Here is a 26,217-nt window from a genome sequence, read left to right on the forward strand (position 1 = left end):
ATCTAATAGTTGATGATAATTTGAGGGTAAGAACCCTAGATAGGAATATTGAGGGTTTTGATCTTGAAAGGGAGTAGGATAACAATTTGTTTGCGTGCTAGGAATAGACGTATATAACATTGCAGATGTTTAATTTATCGTGCTCATTGCTTAATTTCATGAGAAACATCGCAAGGAATTGGGGTTTCAATTGGGGTTAAAGGGTTAACCTTGCAAGGGATTGAAGGTTAACTATTTAATAAATTTTAGGTGATAAATTATCTGAGTATTTATTTAAATGAGTATTTTAAATCAATCCAGAGTAAAAGGTGGGATCATATAGTGAGTGCACTTTAACTACAATGCCTTCTCATATTTTATAAAATCAATCTCTGTTTTATTTTTCACAACAAAAATTCCAAAAATACGTTTTTATTTTAGTTCTTATTATTACTCAATTCCACAATATCTGTCACATCTATTTGATCTCTTCCCGTCTTAAAAGGAACGATTATTTGATATTTGATCACAATTCCTGTGGAGATGATACTTTTCTTATCACTGTATTACTTGTGCGATCAATATACTTGTCGTTGAGCATCACCCTCCTTGGTTCACATACACTAAACCAACAACTTGGAATATTTAACTTGTGATTTTGGCTCTTAAAAATTTTGGAGTAGTTTCGACTAGTTTATTTTTAAGTCACGTAATTTTACCTACTTGTATTTTTACCACAAAACTTATAATATTTTCACTTTTACCCCGAAAAGTGCTTTATTTTACTAACTAGATTTTTCATCTAATTATCCTCTTTTAATCATTAAGTAACCCCTAATTATTTAATTTAATTATTTGGGTTATTATAAATGATTAATATGTGTTTAAAGTAAAGTCCTTAAGGATAGAACACATGCTTACTCAAGGACTTATGATAGGGATCATGATCATAAAGACTCAAGTGCACTACATATCTATTACCTGAAACTTGTTCCTAGTCTTGAGTCCCAAAGATAGGGTATTGGTGATCTAGATAAGACTAGCACGATGTCATCTACTTGTATGAAGATGCAGGCATGGAGATGCCTTAGCTGATGTTATGGGTTGATCTGTTAGAGAACAGATGACACTGAACTAGCCCGTCGAGAGACTCAACAAGGTTCATTGTAGAAAGTATCATTGGATTTGTAATGTCTCTCATCGTTTGGAAGTATGGATCGTCCTAGACTTGAGAATGTCATCGAACATTATATCATGGGGTTAAGCTTTGACTGTATAACTCTATCCTCGTGAAAACGAGGAAAACAATATACTCTTGAGTATAACTTGAATACATGAGTATAAATGGACATACCAATAGGACTCATAGTCCCTTACAAGAGATTAGTCATTTACAAGATCGATAGAGCTTGTATGACTTCTATTTGACTCAAAATTTGTGTACAATAAGAGATCATGAGGAGTTATTAATGGATTCTCCTAAGAGTAAGGCTCTTAGAGTTATCCAACGATAAAGAGAACGAACAACGTTTGAGGATGACAAGCTATACAATCAACGCTATCGATCCTTGCGTTGATTAAATTTCAATTTTTTTTAAAAATATGTATTTTGTTTCTCTTTCTCCCTTTAAAAATAATTATCTAAGATAAAATGGGTATGTACATTTAAACAATACTGTATTTACCAACAAAACCATACTATCTAATTACACTATAGGTAGACTATATTTAAATAATCTACATTGAAATTTTGACACGACACATTTGGAATTAAAACACTAATACTATGATAAATATAAATCATGTACACAATATAAATTTAACAGTACTGGTATTATCTTTAAGAAAGATTAACACAACATAATGTTTAGAACTAAAAAATAATAATATATAATATATATATATATATATATATATATATATATATATATATATATATATATATAAAATAAGTGTAGTCATCTTTTGTTATTTTTTAGAAGAAGATTATGCAATATAAAATTTAACATCTAAACAAGGTTTTCTAATTGAGCTAATTAATAATAATATATTAAATATACCTAAAGACTCAAAAGTAGTGTTCCTTTTTTATTTATGTATTTTTTTTCTTTTTGATAAGATAGATATAAAAAAAATAAGTAAATAGATAAACAAAATCGATACACAACCTAAGGTCAATAGTATTGTTTTAACAAAAATGAATTCAACACATAAAAGTACACGTAACGTCTCTAATTAAGATAACCACAAATAGAACCGTAAAAATGAATAAATTCTAATTACTTTTCCTAAAAGAAAAAAATCTAATATGTAAGCTAACATTCCAGAGTTTTACGTTTCTCAAAAAGATATAAACAATATAAATTAAGAGAAAATATTTTCTCCTTTTAAAGAATAAATTTTTTTCTTACTAATGACTTATAGTATAACTGTATAAGTGGATTTCATCTTAATTTTTTTTTCTCTACTATATTGTAGATCTCACTCATATTATGAGTTATCGGTAGGAGAAAAAATTTCTTCTTTAAAAGGAGAAAATGATTCCCATAAACTAAACCTAAATCCTAAACTAAAGAACTTTTAGAATCTTTAACATTTTCTACTTTGTTTTTATTTATTTACTTTTTTGAGAAAAAGAAAGATAAGAAAAAACAAACCTAGCCATCGCTTAAGTTAACATTGAAACCAAAATTTTCTAGTAGAACTAAAGATAATTTAAATATACATAGATTTTTTAAATAAAAAAAATCTACATAGTCTGCACAAAAAAGAAATTAACAATCTTTTATTTTATTAGATGAAAAAGTAATAAGTCACATCAAATGAAACAAATTTTTATTAAACTAAATCCAAAGTTCTTTGTTATTATTTTGGTACCCCTAGCCAAAGGTCAAGTCAAATTGGTAAAGAGCTATTCTCCTGCAAAGTTTTCAAGCTATATTCAATGTTATTCACTGTTTTGAAAAAAAAAATTGTGCATCAGATGTAATATTATTAAAATAGGTCTGATGTTGAATCAATGAGTTACTGGTTAAATTGTATAATTTGATGATTATATATAAATATGTAATTTATATTAAAAACATTATAAACATACTAAAATAATTGAAAAAATAATATAAATTCGAAATATTTTATTATAAAAAATAATAAATTATATATTATTATTCAATAAAGGATAAAAAAATATATAATGCTTGTGATACTGGTGTTTCAGATTCAGTAAACGAGATCTCTAAATATAAATCAAATGAAAATTCCCTACGTAATGCATAACTAAAATAATATTAGTGCAATAATAAATTCATAATTTATGTAAGTCAATAAGCAACATATCACTCAAATATATCAATTATGAATTATTTTTTTTGAAAATTTTTTCTTTTTGATATTTTTTTTAAATAAATTGGCTAGGTCACTGATTTTCACCAAAATCGGACGAGTCGCACCGGATCTGGTACTTGGCCAATCCAATATAATAACCGGACCGATTAGATGAGTGGTTCATCGTGTTGCGAGTCAACCTGGCTAGTCCGGTCTGGTTTTTACAACATTGATAAGATGTATCCAATTAAGTATATTTTTTTTTTCAAAAGGAGATAATTTTACAATATTGCGGGAATTGTTGTTTTCAAAACTAGTAAACAATTTTCAAAATGTGAAAAAAGAGAGCCTGTAGTACCGAAGTTTTATTCCACTATTTCTAAGATAGTTTGGTCATAGGAATTTATGTTTTTCTTTTAATTTTATCTCTTAATACATATAAAAATATGTGAAACCCACTTTTTTTTTCTCAATCTTCTTCTCACATGGCCCTATATTGATCTTATACAATTATATATGTGTATAGGAGATAAAATTATTTTTTATAACATAAGAAATATTAATTCCAAAATTAAAAGCAGAATCACTAAAGTTAGTACCACTATTATTTTTTTTTATTCTTATCTAGTCTTGTAGATGAGTATTCTTTCTTTAAAGCATTAAAAGCAACTTTACTTTCTTTCTTTTTTTACAAAAATAAATATAATAAAATTAAAAAAAAAAAATACTAAATGAAAAGGCTACAACGTGAATATTCAAAAGGAGTAAAAAGCTTCACTATTGCTTGGCAAAAAAAAAAAAGCTCCATTGTTATCGTTCAAGCTAATGTACCTGAGAAATAAAGAGGAGTGGTAAATAGAGATGGCAATATAGATTGAACTTAATAGGTCAATTCGCCAACCCATCAAAATCAGATAATTGGGTTGCACATCTCAACTCATCAACCTGCTTCAACTTACTCTGGGTTGTGGATCAAAATGGATTAGCGACAGGTCAGGACAGATTTGCCCACCGGGTCAATTTTTTTTTTTTTTTGTACTATTAGATAGTATTTTGTTTATCATTACGCTTTTGTGATATCCAATTTTTTTCATATTAGTATTCCCCTAAAAAAATAAAGAGGAAAATTTTTATTTATAACAAAAATTATTCATATATAGAGGTAAAAATGAGTTCCTAAAAAATGTATGACTAAATATTAACATACATTTAAAACTGAGATTGGAGAAAATTAAGGAACGTGTGAAATAAAATTAAATAATATTAAAAATTTGTAAAATATAATTTATTTTTTAAACCATATAACGGATATGTTTAATTTTTGAACCCACATTCAAAAACGGGCCAACTAGCTGCCCCATTTTTGGCGGGTTGATGGCAAGTTGAGACTAGGGGTGTTCATAAAACCGCAGTAACCGAACCGAAAAATCGATAACCGAATAAATCAAAAACCCAAAAAAAAACCACAAATTTTAATTGGACTAGATCGATTTTCGGTTTGGTTGATGAAAACCAATCCAATCCAAACTGATCAACATATTAATTTCTCTCTACCTACTCGGGTCTTTCCTCAATCATAGTTTAAAAAGCTCTAAACTCAAGACCCATTAACCCATCAACTAAGCCCAAGAAAAAACATACCAATATCTCATCAGCAAAATTTCATTTGTGTAGAGCTTCATATTTCATTGCCAAAAGAAAAACTATATTATCATTTATTGATACTTCTGTATTTCAAAAAAAAAAAAATTACAAAGCCAATATATACAAAAAAATATTTTATTTGCACAATAATCATGAAAGAAATTTTAGGCTTTTCATAAAATCGAAAATCAATTCAATCCAAACCGAAAAAAATCGAATTGGATTGGATAGAATTTGAAAAAAAATCCAAACCGAATAAATAATTACATGATCAAACCGAAAGAATTGGATCGAATGATTTTTGCTTTCAAAACCGATCTAATCCAGACCACAAACATCCTGTTCAAGACGGATAAACACATATTACCACCTCTGGTGGTAGATGATGGCTAATGGTTCATTTAGTAGATTATATATACATTTAATAGCTTTTATTTCAATTACATAATACTAATACTTGTGACATGTGTAGCAGTATTGACTCATCAAAGGTGTAAAAGCTACCATCATTCTAGAAACAAAAAAAAAAAATCTCCGTGCGATAAACATACCAACCATCACTACCAATTGTTTTAGTCTTAGACTTATCAACATTATATTTAGTCTTAAGACTTATCACGAGTTATATTCTTTTAGTACAATTTATTTTTTACACAATTATGTGCTCCTTAAATTTAATATTAGTATTGTACTAAAAAAAAAATTAATATTAGTCTATCAAGAAAGTGGCCTAACTGAAACTCCATAGCTATATTCTTTCAAATGATAATAAATTCATGGATTTTATAAAAATTATGTTGCACGAAAATGAAATTGTCATGTCAAAAAATGTTCGTTTTCCGTGCTTCAATTTTTATTATTATAAAATACGAGCCCCACAACATGCAACCCTTTTTTCCAGTAACTTAACAAACGAAAACCCTATATAACAAGAACTGAAAGTGACATGTCTAAATATGAAATAGTAATGTGAAAATCAGAATTGACTTATTTCACTTTTTTAAAAAAGAGACAGGATCCTTTGACATCGGTGTCAAAAAAAAAGTTTGACACCTCATCTGAGAGCCGTTAAATTAAAAAAAATCAACGATTCTGATTTGTAAGCATGTGACACCATTGATTTTTTTAAATCTAACGGCTCTAAGATGAGGTGTCAAACTTTTCCTTTGACACCGGTGTCAAAGGATCCTGCCTCTTTAAAAAATAATTAAATTACTAAAAAAAAGAGGCTTTCGATTGGAAAACTTCTGAAGGCAAAACAATCATATCTAAACACGTACATCCTAAACAGAATCATCACAGGTTGCAATTTTGGTATAATTAAAAAGGAGATTACTTTTCTTATGTTATATAAGAAAAAAAATCTTCCCGCACACAAGGAAGAGAAGAGAAAGAATAGGGAAGAAAAAAAAAATTTAAATAAATTCCACATCAAATTTGTGTATATTAGATTTTTTTTTTTTTCTTATGCAACATGAAAAAAAAATAATCCCAAATTAAAAATACCTAACAATCAGGGTAGCTTAGAGTTTTAATACTTTCAAATGTAGCCCAATAATAATATTAATATAAACTACATTAGGTACCTAAAAAATAACTGATAAAATCATATCAACCCAGCTGCATATCACATCAAAGGAGCAGATTCCCATTCACCTAATGATGAAGTACAATGCAAAAAATAATCATTTCGTTCTGTTCTGGGGCCTTGTCCCTTTTTTATTTAAAAAAAAAAATCATTTTCCCACTAGTTTTATTCACCACCACCTTAGATTTTGCGTAAGTATATATAGTCAATCAAAAAATTCAGGCTAGAACGTTTAGTATTTATCTCAACATTATTTTTGTACAAAAAAGCAAAAGGGAGCAGTGAACGATTTCTATTTCTCAACATAATCGTAGCCAATTGTAAAAGACAAAATAACAAATGGCCACGAAATGAAGAACAGGAAAAGAAAAAATGAACCAACAATGAATTAACATTTCACGTGGGATTTTACAACTTTTGCACCATCTTGCTTCAGGTAATGATGATGAAACATACGCAAAATATGATTGCAAGGTAACTAACAAATACCTGCAAAAATCCTAGACTATGTAATCAAAATTTACATACCTATCAAACAGCCATTAGAGGGATAATCTAATAAAATTTTCTTCACAAACCTGCAGACAATAGATGCAAAAATATGAAATCATATGCAGATAGCATGAATTAGCAGACAATCATCAAAGCAGTGATAGTCAGCTATTTTACACAGGTCAAGTCCATCAACTTTGAATTTAAACCTAGAGGAAGGTTGGGCAGTTCAAATAATTTTCACAAAACTGCCTCTCTTCTGTCCCAGAATGTCATCCCTAAAGCATATAATGCTACACCATATGCACAACTAGTTAGCTTCCTATCCTTCCATTTGCTCACATATAGTTGCATTGATTTCAGTTATCCAGTGCAGCAAACTGATGATCGACTATAATAACAATTTTAGTCCTTTTAAAATGGATCACCTCAACCAAATCCACTGCACTAAGGTTGAGTTACATGTGGATATTCTGGAGAGTGGTACATTGATATGGCTGTATAGGACATCTAATCTTAATAAAATACATTAGACCTACAGATAACATGAGTTTTACTCACCCTCCAGCTGCCAACTAAACCATTTTGATATATGGGGATATTCTATTCACTTGTAAACCATTGAAACAAACTCATTCTCCTATAGGTAATTCAATCTTAACTTGGTGTCTCTTTTCTAATAAACACCAATAAATGACATTCCTAATCATGATACTTTTTGATGCTGCCCAGGTACCATCATCAAGGATGATAAAACTGAATTTATGGCTAGTATATGTATAATAATCTAATATATTATAGAATTATAATAAAATCTCTTTCCACCTGTGAATCTTTTACTTACAGGTTACAGCAAGTCTTTATACATAGAACCTCAGGCACAGGTATTAGATATCAAGGAAATGGATAGAAATGGTAGATCTAGTTATCAAGATCTACTACAAGGAGTAAACAGTGTGAAAAGTTAAAACATTGCAACAGACTTCATGGAAACTTAGAAGACAATTTAATTAATGTATGCAATGATTCCTTAAACCAGAACTCAAAAGGATAATCTTGAATAGAAAAATTTATTAACAAGTTAGTTCAATAAAAGAGAAAAAAAAAAGTAAAAGGAGCTAGTTTCTTACCTCTTAGATCTTGACCACTCAATTGAAATTATTAGGGATGAAGACTTCCAACACAGACCTGATAGATGGCCAAAATATTTTATGATTACAAGGGTGATGAAAACGGGCATGTGGATCTATTCCACAAACGATGGAAATATGTTTAAGCTTTACCACTGTAAATCCCATGTTCATAGGCTCAAACATTCGTATTTTTCAGTTGCAGCATGGTTTTCATGTCAGAAACAGTGTCACGTTGCACTTCCATTGTATAAATATACAAACAAAACCTAATCACCAAAGTACAAGTCATCCATTTCCAAAAAATATCATCCAGAAATGTCCGAAGATGAAGTGGAAGGCAGAAAATGTAACACATACATGAGAAAATGATAATTAGTTTCTTATGAATGTTGACCTTGGCTCCTCTAGCATGTATACGTAATACGATACTTCTGTTCTCTTACTTTTCTGACAGTTTTAAAAATCAGGATATGAACTATGGCCCTGAAAACATCAATAATTTTTAATTTCTCTAATGTCCCGAAATCCACCATATATCAGTATAATAAAATTAATCAATCAGATCTTAATCTAGCTTCACCATTATGATGAGACTACATGAGTGACATACACAGGCATACCCTTTTAAATCTTAATAAAATAATTGACAGACACAAAAACAAATCATGCTAGAAGTCATGTAAGTGGTTCATGAGAATGTTTATGTAGAGATGTGATATGGACCAGCCACACTAGCTCAATCCAATGGGCTGGCCATTAAGACCCATATAAGAGGTCACTCCCCTGCATCCTGAAGTGAGACTTTTAGACCCTCATTGTAGAGGATTTCACTCCCCTGCACATTACAACTAACACCTCACGCTTCAGGCGGGGTATGCTTGCCTTACACATAGTGAGGCCACTAGGACAAAATGGTTATGGCTCATTCTCACTCATCATTGGGGGATCTTCCGAACCTATATATACCTCTCTCCAACTATTGAAGAGACACCTTCCACACATTAATTTCAAAGTTGTTACTTTGCAAAAATACCACCTCAGAGCCACCATGCCCACAAATTCCCATTTTTGCTCACAGCGTACACTTGAGATACCTTCTACAGTGACTCTACATAGAGCTTTTTTTCATACCACTGCATCTTAGATCACTATTACATTGAGATACTCTATCTTCGAGGAAAACAGACCTAATCTCACCATATTTCAACTCCATCACTTGAATACATGATCAAATATCTAAAGAAAATAACAATAGATAATATAACCTTCCCTCGTTCAAAAGATTAATAAATAATTCTTTATAATTACTTATTCCAAAAGTTTCAGAAACCAAATGAATAAATTGATTTGACCTTTTAATAGGTTATAGTTTCTTGCAAGTGTATTAACATTATTGGGTTAAGAAAAGCATATTCTCCAACTTTCTTCCATCTGACTACCAAAGTGTTTCAAGCATGAAACTCTTAAAGCAAGCATACTCAACCTTTTCTTTTTCTTTTTGTTTATGGTCAAATTATTTCTTTAATGAATGAATTGGGTGTTAAGTCTCTGGTTTTCATCAAAGAACCATTTGATCTAAAATTTAAAGAATAGATTTTATAGTTCTAACTTCTAACTTGTCCCCTCATGTGGAAGCCCACAGTTGTTTTTCTATTCCTCATCCTTATCGTATCTTTCGATTATTTTCAAACCCCTGCCAAGTGGCATAATGAATTTGAACAGAGACATATCTATAGGATAGGCCCACAACATTTAACATATGCATGTCTATGCATATCAAAATAAGGGAAAGATAGTTAATCCAGGACAGAACTTGACAAAGTCCAAAACATAGGCCAAGATTTGAATAAGTTCTGTAAAGTACTAGGGTCACATGAATGTTTAGACAATCTGAAAGACATTCGTAAAGAGAAATTGGCATAGATGTGCAATGGCAACAAGAATGACTTTCCATATTTGTGGGTTCAAATATTGTAGTTAACATGAAAGAGTAGTTCATAGTCAAAAGCAAGAAAATAATTATGTGCAACATTGGTATGAGCAAGAAAATAAATATTGTAGTTAACATGAAAGAGTAGTTCAAATATTGTCTTTGCACCAGCTGATTTTCAAAAATGTTACATATTTTCTTTAAAAATTATGGTATAGGCTTGGTATTGGTTAGGTTTTTAAAAGTGATACAACATTGGTACTAGCTGGATTTTGCTAATTGGGTGGGTCTTTTCCCTAGCTCCTCCACTGTCTATGATCATATAATTATGTGCAATTTTTAGGTATATTTTTCAAATTTGTTAAATATGGATAATAATTATTGATTGAAAAACTAATACAAAATTACACATACACTATTCAATGTTGTACATGCAATTGTTAATTTGATTGTTACAATTTCAGTAGTAAACTTATCTTAGCCTCTTTTCAATTTATTGTTCGCTGTGAGAAGAAATTTTTCCTAGTGTTTTTACTATCCTTGAACAATTTGTTCAGTATATTTTTGGTTGGAGAACAAAATATTTGCCTCCTTTACAACCCATTGCATCAATGATCCATAAAATAATACTTGAATCATAATTAGAAGATTATTATATGACAAGAAGAAAATAATAAATAATAACAATGACCAAGTAAAACTTAAAAAGGTAATAATTTCCATTTCTATTAGCAGACATGATAATTGATTGGCCCTTCCTATGGAACACAGAAAAAGAAATATGTAACTTTCCGAACTATATTCCATAATATGATAAATTTCATGTACACCCCCACAGAAATACGAACTTCAACTATACAAGGATTAGAGGAGGGAGAGAAGAAAAAAAGATGGTTGCTACAACTAACTTTCAAGAGGAAAGAGAACTCCAGATTTGTCAACTGACAAAAGAGAAGAGAACCAATTATGGACTCAACAATAAGACAACCAGTAGTTTATTGTAAAGGTTAATTGATCTCGAACTCAAACGGAAAGGAGACTTTAGCATCTAATTAGAGGCCGAATATTCTTAAACCTAGAAAAAAGGAGAAGGGCTGCTAAATTTGGTCTATTGAGAAACCTTATTCTTTGTTACCATATCTCTTTGCAATGATAGGACGGACATCATCAGCATCAGCCAAGCTCTCTAGAAAGGGAAGTAATGACATCAGTGCAGAGTCTAATGGATCATCAAACCAACTCTTTATAGGAATACCATTATTCACTTGCAACCGGAAAACCTGAAATGTGTTATAAGATTGAAAGGATTAAAAATTAAAGAATATTCAGTAAAGAAAATATTTTCTCCCTTTCCCGTCCAGGGCAAGACAATAACCTTTAGATATTTTAAAGTGAGGAGAGAAAGACGGAAAGGATTTGACGGGAGTTATTTCCTCTTGTTTGGATGTTTAAGTGAGCAGAGGAGGGGGTCAGGGTTATTTCCCTCTATTTAATTTAAAATAAGGCTTACCTCCAGCCCCAATTTGAGCATGGAAGAATTTTGAAGCTGTGAGGGGGAAGGAGTCTCCCTCCCTTTCCCTTCCTTCCCCTAATTAAAAAACTTCAAAATAAGGGTTTGAGTCAATGTCTTCCATTCAATTCTCATCCAAACATACAAGGTTATTATTGACTCAATGTAAGGAATCTCATATGTATCTTCCCTTTTTATTCTGTTTTGGTTAACTCAAAGCCTAGTGCTCATCTATTGCTTGCGGTTGGCTTCCCCAACATAATTGTTATGAAGTTTAATATACCTAGTTTTATACATGCCTTTTAAGAATCCCCTAATATATCTAGTATTAGTAGGAAAAGAGAAACACTTTAAAGTTCCCTGAACTTCAAAATTAACATTGTGGTGAAAATTCAAAACTGCTTAAAAATAAGGAATTGAAAGAAAGTCATTTAGTTAACAACAAAAGAGAGGGATAGGTTCTATACCTGAGGTGAATTATCAATTATGACAACTTTTGCGAGATCAACACCTAATATAGTAAGATCTTTTGTGTAATTTCCATCTGAAAAAAGGCATGATTCTCGATATACACGGCGAGAAATAAATCTTCCATCAGGATCCAATATATCCAGTAGTTGTTTTGCATATATACTTTGGCTGGCAGTGAAAATAATAACTTCAAACATCTCTGATACTCTCTCCAAGAATGTGTGAAGGTAAGGCCTCTGTTTTACATATACTGTGTACTCTTTCATACTGAAGAAAACAGTAAAAGTGAAATCCGCATCATCACAATGTTCCAGTGTAGAATGAACAAGTGTCTCTGCACATAAGAAAGCGTAATGCATGGCTAAGGTGAATTGGATTTTCAACAATAAATATTCAGAAATAAAACATTAAGAAAAAAATGAAAAATCTTATTTGTTATGACTTATGAATGAAACAATGAAATAACACCCTATAGAGGCTCAAAGAAATCAGTTAAACTAAGTGAGCTTTTAATGAATACTCTGAATTCTCAATCAAATTCAGTTGTCTCAACTTTCATGTGATTTGCATCTATAAGTATGAGCCAATGTTGTGGCATTGGCAAACTTCTATATGCTACACCGGGCAACCATACTTGCTGGCTTAGAAAGTATAGTAACAAGAAACTCCAGCAGTCATTAAGCCTACACCACAGCAGAATGGATTGGAGGTTCCTCTAAACTTACAAAAATATAGTATAGGAATAAAGCTTCAGAACAAAAGGAAATTATTGTAGTCTTTAGCATGCACAAGCACAATTTTCTTTGTACATCAATATAATATGTGTTAGAATATCTCAGAATATCTTTCGTGTATCTTCTATTTTCGAATAACCTAAAATATCTTTAGAATATATTGTACAGACAATTAGTCTTCTAATTAAGTAAGTAATCTTTGGTGTTGTTTCCTAATTAGATAGGGGAAGTTAGGGAACATATTAGGAAGTAACCCCATAGTTTTTTCACTCAATTATGCCATGCTAGCCACAAATTTTCATCTCCAAGCAACCTCACCGTTGTGTTCACTGTTCTCAGACTGGCAAGTCACCATAGTGACATATCTTCCCACAGGAAATGACTCTTCTACCCACTGATAAATCAAACTAGTGGTGAGTGGTGACTTCTCTTCCCAATAAGGAATCATGCTGGCGGCGTCCACTATTGGCGCCAATTCTGGCTCCAATTGGCTATGTACTGGCGGTGTTCTCTATTGGCTGCAATTCTGGCTCCAATTGGCTATGTACTTGAAAGTTTACTATGTTCTCTTCCAACCCCATTGTTGATTGATCCAATTCAAGCCATTTTAGAGCTGGATTCAGTTTTCAAGGCTCCGATAACAGTCTTGCGGTTTGAAGTTTTCAAATGTTCTTTCTTGATGTTTGGAGAAGTTGGGCCTTTTGTTTGCCTGGGAATCTTCCAGTATGCGGTTTTCAAGACAATGTGTCTTCCTCCATAACCATGCAACATTCCAACCAGATCTTTTGGCTGTGCATCATTCCAACTGTCGAAGTTATCTTTTGAATAGTACATCTCTCCAGCATCCATTTTCAGCTACAATTTATGGGGTACATATTATTTTGAGGATTATTTTCTTTTGGTGTGTCTAAGATACACAAAGATATTCTTAGAAAATTTAAATATCTTAGGAGGTCATTAGAATATATTGTGGAATCAATTATTTATCTAATTAAGGATAAGGATGCAATCTTAGGAGTTGTTTCCCACTTTCATTATATTTCCTAATATGTTTCCTTATTAAATTAGGGTTAGGAGTCTTAGTAAGCTTGGGCTCGTACAACTAGTACTGCATTAATATTTGACATAATTATTAGAATAAATAGGAGTTAATGTTTTGAATTTTACATCACATCCTACCACATTGTATCAATTTAATATTATATTATTCCGTGTCTTTATTCTCTTTTCTTCCTTCTTACCTTAACCTACAATTTCAACGTCATATCAAAGTGATAACATCCTCCGTGACTTGGTCTAGCCTCTATTCCACTGAGTTCCCCAAAATCAATAACTCCTATACAAGAGTGCCTCTATCTCATGTGTCTCTATTAGCAACCCCGAAAAGAACACTTCTGTTTGATTTGCTGAATCACTGACAAGGAACAAAGGAGATAAATCTCCTCCAAGGGTTTCCCCTAAGAACTGAGGCACTGCTCTATTTTACAAACTAACAAATCTGAATGACCCTCCCTATTTATAAGCCTCGGCTTTTACAACTCTAACCACCTAACTAATTCTATAACTATTTTATATTTAATTCTATAACCACTTCGTGTGTCCTATCAATCTCTTATTCTTATTGGCCATATAATATTCCCGGCATTGGAATGCTTCTTTTTTTTTTTTCTATTATGCCATGCTTCTCTTTCCAGCAACCTTTTGCCTCCTTTTGGATGTTCTTGTGCCTTATTGGAAGACTTCATCTCACTAGCCACACCTTTTCTCTCTCCTCCCGTGGTTATCCATCTCAGATGCACAAAATCAATACACAATTAAGTTCAGTTATAATACAACATTTTGGAGATTCAACATTGACTAAAATCAGAAGTTTTCTATCCTCCGTATGATTCGTAATAATTTTTTGTATACAAAACTTCTTACTCTCAAGATGGAGAAAACATCAATAACCATTTGAGATTTTACAAAACATGTATCAACATCAACATTAATATCAACAACACCTTTATCCCAAATTAGTTGGAATTGGTGGATTGCAAAACATGTATACACCATACAAATATGACCTGCATATCATTCCTCAAGTCACGAGGATATTGTTTCCCAATTCCAATAATATAAATGCCACATACCAAAATGCATGCATATTAGATATCAATGCATGGCTATGCATCCGATTCTTATAAACTCTTTTTTGGTACAATTCTCTAGAACTTGTATTATTTAACAAAATTGAAGTGACAAAAAATTAGCAATACCATGCCATCCATAGAAATATAAATAAATAAATCTTTACAATAAAACATTAAAAACTGGAAGACAAATCATCCAAATTTTACTCTTAAATCTAAAGTAAAGTGAGATATCATAACCTGCATTATAGGCAATCTTGATGATTTTTCATGATGAAGGCCAATCTCTCAATATGAATAAGAAATAATTAAAAATTGAAAAATAAAAAGACAGTATTATGAATCTAAAGCAACTTATGTTTCAGAATCCACATAATCTAATGAAATAGGAAATGGTGGATTGGACCTATGACTCAAATGGCATTTAAGATACCAGTTTACATCCAATGCGATATTAAATAAGTAAATTATTAATAATCAGCGGGAAACATGCTAACTTAGTTTCTTACCATCTAAGTCAAGCACCAGGGTTACTGACTTTCTTCTTGGAGATTGCTTAGGAGTTAGGGTGGGCTGTCCATTTAATTCTACTTCAGATAGTTCTGGTAAATTCTTGATAAATGACTGTGGATCAAAGCACTCTGTCTTATCTGAGTCATTTTTAACATCAGACACCTGGTTGCAGGATTTTATCTGAGCCATAGCTGAATATAAGCTAGCACTTTCTCGAACCATCATGGCTTCCTCATATGTTATGATATCAGAAGTACTGTCAACTTTAAAATCATCTTCAAGAGCAGGCAGGATCATGTACTGTTCAGATGCAGTAAACATTGATGGCTCAGCAGATCCATAATCAGATAGGCAGTTGGTTTCACTGATGCCATCGTCAAAGGCATTTCCACCAAAGGGTAAGCTTGTAATGATCATGTCAGAAATGTAGAAGTCTGATACATCACATGTTTCATAGCCACATATGCTTCTTCCTTCATCAGCTCCCACTCCTGGCATATTAGTATCCTCAATTCGTCCTACAAAAGAATCAAAGATGTCAGCATATAAATAATAACAACCAGATAGTCATGAAGTAGCGATACATTGTGATGCAAGCAGTTCAATCTAGCAGAGATAAGCTTAAAAACCAAACATTATTAATTTGGTCTACTTAGGAAATTGAGCTGGACGGTAAATCTCTTGCTTGACAATTTAGAAATTTTATGTCAAATATTACATTTTCAGTTGTAGTGGTATTTTATTAAATTTCTATTGGGTCTTAAAGTCAAGTATTAGTCAGATCTTATTATTCAGATCTATGTACAGGCTTCAGTTTTGTGGGCTTTCTTTGATTTGTGCCAATTTTTTGGCTGCTAGGTATGTTGTATAGTAGCTGATTCATTACTTGGGTCTTAAGTTTACGACTATTCATGCCTATGTTTTGACTAGTTCCATTTTAAGTGATGCAATCAGCTTACAGGTCCTCAAACCACTAGGCTATGACTATGAAGCATCTCTCTTCCTCATCATGTAGGCAGCCTACACAGCACCCTAAGAGTCACCACTGACCCTTTTGTCCTAGCAATCCGAACCGTATTGAAAAGGTTCCTGAGACAGCATGGAAGAGTCACATTATTCAGAAACGAGATCCAAGAATGAAGAAGGGGTAGAATTCAGAATGAATATGAGCTGTCGCTTTGCGTTGAATGCTCTTGACCCTGCCCACAATGATGGCTCTGTTGTCTTGGGGAGCGTGGAAGCTTGCTTTTCCTTGTAAACCAGCACTACCATCACTATACCCCTGGTAGCCTTCAACTCCCTTAATTTCTACCTTTAATGCTCCCAAGAAAAGTGTGATTTTGTGTTACGATCCAACTCCAAGGTCTAGAACTTGGAGTCCCAGATCGGAAACATAAGGTTCTGATATGGGATTTATATGGACTTTGGGCTCTCCTATCTCATGGGCTAGCTTTTGGGGTGAGGCTCTCCCAAGGTTGGCATCAATTGGTATTAGAGCCTTCCATTATATCTCCCAGTTGCAATCAAGCGGTGTGGGTGGTGATGCTGGCATTGCAGAATTCACCCAGAGCTAGTAAAAGACTAATGCAAAGCCAGCCCGAGCTGGTGTCGGGTCTACGAAGCGTGGTGGAATGTTACGATCCTTATCCAAGGGATGGGACTTGGAGTCCCACATCGGAAACATAAAGTTCTGGTATGGAGTTTATAAGGACTTTGGGGTCTCCTACCTCATGGGCTAGCTTTTAGGGTAAAGATCTCACAAGGTTTGTGTCATTTTGATATGTTGAATTCTAAGCCTACTGATTTCCTGCATCATAAGTCATAACTCTATGGTATGCAAGTGAATATACAGTGTATCCATGCAGCAGAAATTATTGAAGTAGCATAGGGAGTAAAAGTCATGCGGAAGGATCTAATAATAGTTTTTTGCAGCTAGATACCCAGATAACGAACTTTTGGGATTATGGCAAATTATATACTGATGTCGCACGGGAAATTTTTTTATATTATGCTTATTTATCATTGTCTATACATGACCCCGAAACTAAATAAAAAGAAAAACTCTGCGGGAGATTCTTAATCAATAGAACTTGGTTAAATTTATGTATTGATCCTAAATTCCAATAATAAACAAGAAACGACCCATCCAAGTAACAATACAACATATCATAATAAGTTATTCAAAGCAGAACACAGCAACAGATATGACTAAAAGAGAAAGATATTTGATGTAATAGACCCCAACTATTTAGGAGTCTACTGGAAACAAGTAGGATTGTGAAAAACTGTTTTTTGTACAACCTGTCAATCTTGAATAATAAAATCCTTCAAGAATATGAAGGCATTCTCTTTCAGTTCAGAAGATACATAAATACCAGAGCAGCAGTCAGATGCAAATGCAATTCACTTTTATAGAGGTTGGATCATATGCAGGAAGTCAACTCACAAAAAACTTACAAAAAATAAATAATAGAGTTGCATAATAAAGCTTATTTTCCATCTAAAAAAAATAAAATAAAAATTACAATCAAGTTCTGTCAGATTCTGAGCAGAAAAGCAGAAGTCCAAGAGCCTCTAATGAATTATATATATATAGGGTAGGATCATTTGACACGGGTGTCAAATCAAAAATTTGACACCTCATTCGAGAGCCGTTAGATCAAGGCAGATCAACAGCATCACATGCTTACAAATTAGGGTCGTTAGATCAAGGCAAGATCAGATGAGGTGTCAAACTTTTTGTTTGATACTGGTGTCAAATGATCTTGTCCCTATATATATATATATATATATATATATATATATATATAGGGGAATGATCCGTTTACAAACTTTTTTGAATTTTTTTTACAAACTACACTATGTTCTCCTGGGAGAACATAGTGTAGTTTGTAAGAGTTTGTAAACAAAAAAGTTTGTAAATATAACCTGCCCCATATATATATATATATATGAAAGTCACAACTCCAAAGACTTTATGCTCTAATCTTGGTGTCGTGTGCATGATCCAATACACATAGTTTGCTCGTTTCACTCTTACAATAAGCCACTACTCTCACATGTTATACTCCATACAGACACAGACATAAACAGAGAGAGATAGGGAGAGAACAGAATTGTCATACCTGCATCTTTATCAGTATAACGTTGTGAATGGACTTCAATGGGCTCAAAAGCAGGAGAAAAAATTGTTTCTAAGTTTGCTGTACAGGGGTTGGTTAGTTCCTAACAAAAGAGAACGAATTATGTCAGTTGTTCATTATGGAAAAGTTCAAACGTCACAGATACAGGTATAGAGTAATGATTGACAAGTTATCAAAGTCAACACAAAACTATTACTTTTAAAATGCTATGGAACACTTAGCTTACATAGATTGAATTGAACCATCACATCCACTACCAATGGTCCTTTATTATCCTTTCAATGTGTTCTAATATATTAAACCTTTCCAACAGGAAAGCTAACCTACACACAAAGCTTCTGGAAATATTTCCTCTTTGCTGTCACTATAACCAAAACAAAGCTTCTAGAAGTATCTATATAATTTGGAAATGGTAAAATTTCTTTTATCTAGGAGATAATATAACACATGAATCAGTACAGTTCTAAGTATATGCCCCATATTTTGTTTACGGTGTTTGCCAACCTTTAAAAGCCAGATAACCCGTACAAGGTGTTAGAAATTTCTTAAAAACTCGTTCTTGTTTCATTAATTTTTTTATCTCAAAACTAGTTTGAAACAAATCCAGTAAAAAGTTGGCTTTAAAATTTTAAAATAACCAGTGTATATTATGAATTTAAAAATTTATCATTTCTCTCCCTCTTTCTTTTTACTTTATCTGAAATTTAAAAGATAGATACACACTAAAACATTAAGTATTAAACTATTTTAACATCAAACTTTAGACAAACTAAACATATCTTGAAACTAGTCCAAATTTATATATTTACATAATTAGTTTAAAATTGAACAGTTCTGAATCAGTTTCTAGTTTGTTAACCCCCTTCTTTATGAGACATTTCATGTCCAAACCTAATTTTCTTCACAAACGCAATGCGGGACAGTCAAGGCATTGACAAATGCAGATGTATTAGATCATCAAATTCCACAACTGAGAAAACACAAAATAACAAAAATGAGGGGAAGGAAGAAAAAACACCAAAACTTGTCATGCATTAAATTGTGTTTACTCTCCTGTTTTTGTGAATGTGGGGGAGGGGGGGTGAACTTCTTAGTTCTTACATGATTATGTTTCTTTTAATGCCTTAAAATAAGGACGCTGTTACGGCCCTTGTAATGGAGAGAAAAACAGAATGCACAACAAGCAGGGGAGTTATTCAAGAAGAATACAGAGACGATGGAAAGAGAGCTTCTTTATTACTTCAAGGGCTGTGGCCCTTCATAAGTGAGCAGTCCCTTCTCTGAGATACAACTCAGCCTAAACAATATTCTCTAAAAAGTGTCCTCATCAAAGGCTAATTCCTCTATTAATACATTCTCGCTCTTTTTCTCCCTAACTGTCTACTAAACTAATTTCCTAACTGTTTTTACTTTCTCTTTGTTTATTCCTACTGGAATATACTCTCCACTTGGCTGGTTGTCCTCCTTGTGCAATACCAACCTTATTAGACACTTATTGCCTAACAACAACTGTGGATATGCATAAACAATACAAAATCATAAAGAAACTTGATCACAGCTTACAGAGCGCAGGAAACAAATTAGAGATTTATTAGTGGGACAGAAGTCTCTGTGCAGGAAAAATTAACATAATCATATAGAAAGAGAAGAGGGGTGTAAGCATCACAGGCTCTATTGACCTCTGTTGTAAATAATAGTATTTGTTTATTTATTTTTATTCTAGAATCTTCTTTGGGCTTAGCCCATTAGGTTATTTAGTCTCTTTAAATAGAGAGCAATTGTACAGATGTAACATACAATTTTATCAATAAGACTAGAGCTAACTTTTAGGGTGGTGTATCCCAAGGTTCTTTACAACCTCCAAAAACAGTACTAAGGAAAATGTTAATTGGGGGAAAACAACATCTTCAACCCTATAGCAGTTTTAAGTTATCCCAGATAATTCACAAAGCTCATGAAGTTTTCAGTTTTGACTGTTGATTTCTCAACTAAATTTAGTAAATTCTAAAAGACAAAAGATTCATAAAGAACTATCTTTATGACAAGAAAACATATGAAACAATTCAACCTGATATTTTAATAAGAGAAAATTATGGGCTACTTTTAGAAGGACATGCTCTAGCAAACTGTGGATGCATTAACTTCAGGACAATATTTACGAAGGGTTATATTAAAGAAAGACTCCCTTATTGGTGGAAAATCTTAATTGTCATGAACATTGCAGTAACTAACACCAAGGTATTAAAAAATTATACAAAAAGTAAATTTCCGAAAAATAAATATTGTCCAAAGCCAATACAATTAAACCCTACCATTTTTCCCATAGCAGAGGAATAAACAGAAAATTGGTGCTGCGATTCAGAGTTTTCATTATCCAGAAATTCTTTGTTGTTAATGGATTGATCACTTGCAATGTCTTTGGGCATCGTCCTTGAGGAAACTATCAACAAATAGTAAGAACTATCAAATGCGAGGAATCCAAATAATTTCAGTATAAATTTAAACACAAGCCCATAAAATAAGGAAGATTCAAAACATATAGAAAGTAATACCTACTATGAGAGCACATAAATAAATTATTTCAATAAAGGAAATAAACTTCCAGAAATGGATACACAATTCTATGAGACGCCTACTTCACGTCATAGTTGGCCACTCTACTCAGTTGAAATATTAAGCATTAGTTTTTTTATCCCAAATGATTGTCATCACTCATCAGAACAATTTCTCTATTCCATAATCTAATATTAAAAACCCTTTTAGACAACCCCAAATAGTGGTGAATTGATGATGCCAACACAACTGCTGCTGATTTGGAAACTATGATCCAAAGATTCAGATACCTTATACAGCTAACTCTTTTCTCCCTTGTTTTTGGTTGTGACGAAAGATTGACATAATAAATACCTTACATAGGACAATTCGTGAGACCCTATGTAGCGTAGGGGTGTGGAACCTAGTACAGAAGGACCTACGCAAGGATCCACATCTTAGTTTTGTACATGACATGGTCCCCTAAAAACCTAAGATGAGAGGATCCACATCCCTACGCAACATAAACAGAGAAAACTACTTCCCATTAAACCTCAACTAGTGAGAGAGGTGAAAGCAATCCTTGTACGCGGCAGATGTATAAAGAAGCAGTTTTACCACCACTCCAGGCTCCCCTCTTTAACAAATACAAAGATGTATTTTAATTTATCTTTCCTAGCAGAATGTTAAAAGTCGTATATATCACGGATCTCTTGTCCTTTTCTTAATTAAGAAACAACTTAATATAACCATCAGCCAGATGTATTGGCAAGAATGGTTCTATGCATTGCTAACCGTTGGAGCACCAGCAATTCGGGGGGTTTCATAATTATGAACAAAACAAAGTCATCAATTGTCCATAATAATGAAAATCAATTATTTTACATGTCCACACACGAACGCTTAATATCATAAGCATGTTATTAAATATGTTAAAAACCAGCAAAAAGTAAACTGAAAAAGAACATGAAGTGAAGCAAAATTACAAATCATTGATAAAGACACTAATTAGAAAAACAAAAAAGAATTTACAAAGATACTTAGACAGAAATCTCAAAGAGAGATTGAAAAAAGCCATCTCAAGTTGCAGCTTACCATCTAGGCAATTTCGAATAGTAGTGTCTATTTCTGCCTTTTGAGAAGAAATCATGGTTTTAGAGCATGTGTTTTTGCAAATTAATTTTGATTTCTGACATACATGAAGATCCGTTCTTTCTGTTAAACAGCTCCCGTTTACTTTGCTCTTCATTTTTAGGGATGGCATTTGATTTGTTCTTACAATAGGTACAACAATCTTGCTTTGGGCACATCTGTGGGGAACCAAGGTTCCTCTAGCCAGTCAAAGCAGCAGAGGCTGTTGCACAAAAAGAGAACAGAAATACTAAATTACCAATTATATAATATGTAGAGATAAAATATGCATTGAGAACTTTTTAAAAAAGATTAAAAAGAAAAACTGTTACCCAAGTAGAAAACAATATTTTTAAATCAGCACTAAGAAATTTACATTTGAGAATTGGAAACTAACAATCCAAGTGTTTTCTTCTTCTAGTTATTAAAGAATGTAAGTATTACAGAGTTTTGAAATACAAGATGAACAATAGAGGCCTAGAAGAGACCATCTTTTACCAAAGCAAGCAAACTGCAAAATTTTTAAAAAATCTTAGTATTCATTGCCGATTAATTATGTCAAATTACTCAAATACAGAAGACTTACAAAACAGCAAAGAGTACATATAAAGTAAAATCCCTTACCTAATAATGATTATACCAGGAAGGAAAGAAGCCTAAAGGAAAAACATAGCCACCATACAGAATAATATCATCAAACACAACTTAGTTAAAGGATGATCTGTCAGAACTCAGAATCATAACATTATCTAAGTGACATCTGAAAAAAAATTACTTCTTAAGGGAAAATTACATTTGATTTTGAATTTAATGATCTCTCATCCATATACAGAATATACAAGGCTGTATCCTTGAGTCCGTCGTCTAGATGAAGCCAAATAAATATCTACAACAAGACAATTCATTCCTTCCATCCCTCCCACCCCCACACCCCCCAATAAAATAAATAAATAAATCTTATTACGTTCTAAGAAAAATAAGCAGTGTTCTGAAAAATCCAAATTACTCCCACCACAAACACTTAATTCAGAAAAAGCAGTATATCTTGCTAAGTTTCAAAATCAGATTAGAACTATTACGTATACAACCAAAACTAATATTTACTTTTTGACTACTTTTCAGATGCTCGACATTCCTAGTGATTTTCTAAGAATTGTCAACACAGACAACAAGAATTATATGTTCAACATAATTCACGAAAAGTCCACAGAAGTAGCAATAGCATACCCATTTCACAACAAGAAGGCAAGAGACCCAAAACCCATGTTCCAAAACACACAAAAATTCACGAATTGACGTGCCAATCTGAAGTCAACCCTCAAAATCATCACAACAAAAATTAAGCAAAACCCAATTGCCACAACACATGGAAACAACAAACATAACCAGAAAAATGTTGTCAAAACAGTAAATGAGAAAAAAAAAAAAACAAAGAACAAGTTCAACTTACAGTTATGCAGCAGTATAACCAACAAACAAACAGTTCAAAGATGACAAAAGAAAAACAAAAGCACCAAAAAAAAAAAATAATAATAAGCTATTATTTAGCTGAAAAAAAATGTTACAAAGTCACACAGTAATTCCACAGTGAAATTCAAAAGCAGATTACCTGTGGTAGCAACGGAACCAACCCTTATCCCTCTCTCTCTCTCTCTCCAGTTTCTCTCTCTAGATTTCCATTGAATTTCATTCCACTGAATTAAAGTGTCAGGCTGTAAGTATGTACTCTTTTGGACGGCTGGGATGTGATCTATGGTTTCGACCAATAAGAACGTGCCATGTGGAGCGTGGAAACAGCTCAGCGTGATGCGTTGACACGTGCTGCTTCGCGGAAAGAGAGGATGGTGTGCCATGAGCCTACGAACATGACACACTCTAGTTGTTCACCGCCCTCGGAAGCGCGTGCGCCTCACGCCCTCACATCAACCCTTAATGCTCTCTAGTTAGTTATTAACTCTATTTATCACTGTGCTCTACATATGTTTGGTTCTTGTAAGTTCTAAGTCCAACAACTCTATTATTGAAGTTTGAGTCAACTTCATCGAAGTGCACTTTGCATTTCGGAAAAAATACTCTTTTATCAATATTAGCTTTTTTTAATATACACGTATTTTTGTTGTTCTTAATATTGCGGCCAATATTTTTGACTTAACAACTCTCGATATTAGTCGGAATCAAATCGAACTACAAGGTTTAGCGGTAAGCCTAAACAAACAACAAATTTACACTCAGTTAAGATTTTTTATGCTTTTATTTATATTAAGTTTTGTTCTGGATACTACTCGCCTTAGACCCATTAGTTGGGTGCGATTTCTTAAAGCTCATATTTAGAACTTTTTAAAGGGTATTCATGGCAAGCCATAACGACTAACCACTGGGACATTTTCCTTCCTGCACTGTTGTTCCTGTACACTGACAATGGACAACATGTCTTGTCTCAAGACAGGACATGACTTGATGAGACAATTCATGGGACTGACCAACCGTCTCCCCCAATAGCGGACATAGAAATTTTTTTAATGTCTGCACACTTAGTATAAAAGGATAAAGGAAAAAAAAAATTAAATATATTAAAATACAAAACAAGGGTTTGGTGTTTGTCATTTTAAATGACATAAGTTATGAAATTTTAGGAGAGAAATAGACACAGAAAATAAAAATCATGGGAGAGAGAAAGTGGGTGGTTTTTTTTAATTTAAAATTTAAATAAAAAAATTTATTCTATGTCTATCTCTCTTAAAATGACATAACTTTATGTCATTTAAAATGACAAACACTTTTCCCTGCAAAAGAATATATATAAAAAAAACTTTAACTTAATATAAAAAAAGTAATCAAGAATCAACTAAATTGTTACAATAGAATATTTTGGGTCCTCAACAAAAATTACGGACCTCAATTTAATCTCTTAGGGAAAAAAAGTCTACTCGTGATCCCTCAGAATTCAAAAATAGACCCAGATAATCAAAATCATGGTCCTCTGAAATTTAAAAAGATCCACATTAATTCCTCAAAAAGACTAACATGGGTCTATTTTAGATTTTAAAGTGATCACTCACGAGTCGACCATTTTTTAAGAGATTAAATTGAATCCTGTGATTTTTGTTCATGACCCAAAATATATTTTATTTTATTTTTCTCCAAAAAATTTGTGTGTGCACTTGCCCACACTAAAACATATACAGGTCCGCCACTAATCTCCCTCATGCTAGATAGGGCTCTCCTCTCTAAATACCTTCTTACACATGGAGAGGATCATCCCTTTCGCCCCTCTCCGATGATGTTACTCTGCCTCTAGACATAGTCGTTCAAGCCTCACACACACTCTCCTTACCATTGTCACTATGGACATCCCCTATATCAACATACTTCACCCTTCATTGATATATTTATGTACCACCAACAGTGCAAGTTTAGTTAGATGTTAATAATGTCTTAAAAAAATAAGAAAAGCATTTATAATAATAGTATGGGTTTTATCTTCGTTATGTTACATAACATAACTTTATTTTTCTACACACACATTAAAGAGGTGTGTCCACATATTTTTCTTTATCTTTCATCATTCTACTTTTTCTCTTCCTTTTATTGTGTATGTAAGAAAATAAACTTATATCTATAACATAACATACATAAAACCCTAATAGTAAGTACGAAGGTTTTCAAAACATATTTAGTGCGGATGTTAAAACTAAGCGTCTCAAAATACGTGCTGTATTGATTTATGGACTCAAATTGGTAGTGTTCATATTTAGGAAATTGACACGAATTGTTATAGTATCATATTACAAGTTGCTTCGCATGTCAACTCTCGAAAAAAAATTCATTATAAAAAAAAGTAAAATTTTGATGACTTTGACATGATTTGATGTGAGTAACAAATTAATCCGCATATTTAACTCATTTTTTTATTACTTTCAAGTTTTTTTAAAAGAAAAAAGAAAGAAAATTTCCAAATTTT

At 32.5% G+C, this 26,217-nt stretch overlaps 1 protein-coding gene across 6 annotated transcripts; it reads right to left on the bottom strand.

The window, feature by feature from the left end:
* Window positions 1-6,812: 6,812 nt before the first annotated feature.
* On the bottom strand, window positions 6,813-23,956 carry LOC133296749 (uncharacterized). Of its 6 annotated transcripts, none has more exons than XR_009749539.1 (10): window positions 23,866-23,956; window positions 22,221-22,479; window positions 20,906-21,033; window positions 18,576-18,675; window positions 15,447-15,968; window positions 12,068-12,405; window positions 11,226-11,370; window positions 8,311-8,426; window positions 8,158-8,215; window positions 6,821-7,024 (listed from the first exon to the last, which is right to left on the bottom strand). XR_009749539.1 is itself a non-coding variant. In XM_061495809.1 (7 exons), exons 2-7 carry the CDS (start codon window positions 22,387-22,389, stop codon window positions 11,212-11,214), a joined length of 1,416 nt encoding a protein of 471 aa, XP_061351793.1. In that variant the 5' UTR covers window positions 22,390-22,479; window positions 23,866-23,956; the 3' UTR covers window positions 10,786-11,211. The 6 variants fall into 6 exon arrangements, 1 of the variants encoding a protein (XP_061351793.1); XR_009749538.1 differs by having other exon boundaries at window positions 6,824-7,113; XR_009749542.1 differs by lacking the exon at window positions 11,226-11,370 and adding an exon at window positions 8,518-8,643 and having other exon boundaries at window positions 6,813-7,113; window positions 8,158-8,426.
* Window positions 23,957-26,217: the final 2,261 nt, after the last annotated feature.

Source organism: Gastrolobium bilobum, unplaced genomic scaffold (assembly GCF_033153095.1).
Source record: "Gastrolobium bilobum isolate Gb01-03AN ecotype WA unplaced genomic scaffold, APGP_CSIRO_Gbil_v1 utg30206, whole genome shotgun sequence".
In the NCBI taxonomy this organism is placed as follows: Eukaryota; Viridiplantae; Streptophyta; class Magnoliopsida; order Fabales; family Fabaceae; genus Gastrolobium; species Gastrolobium bilobum.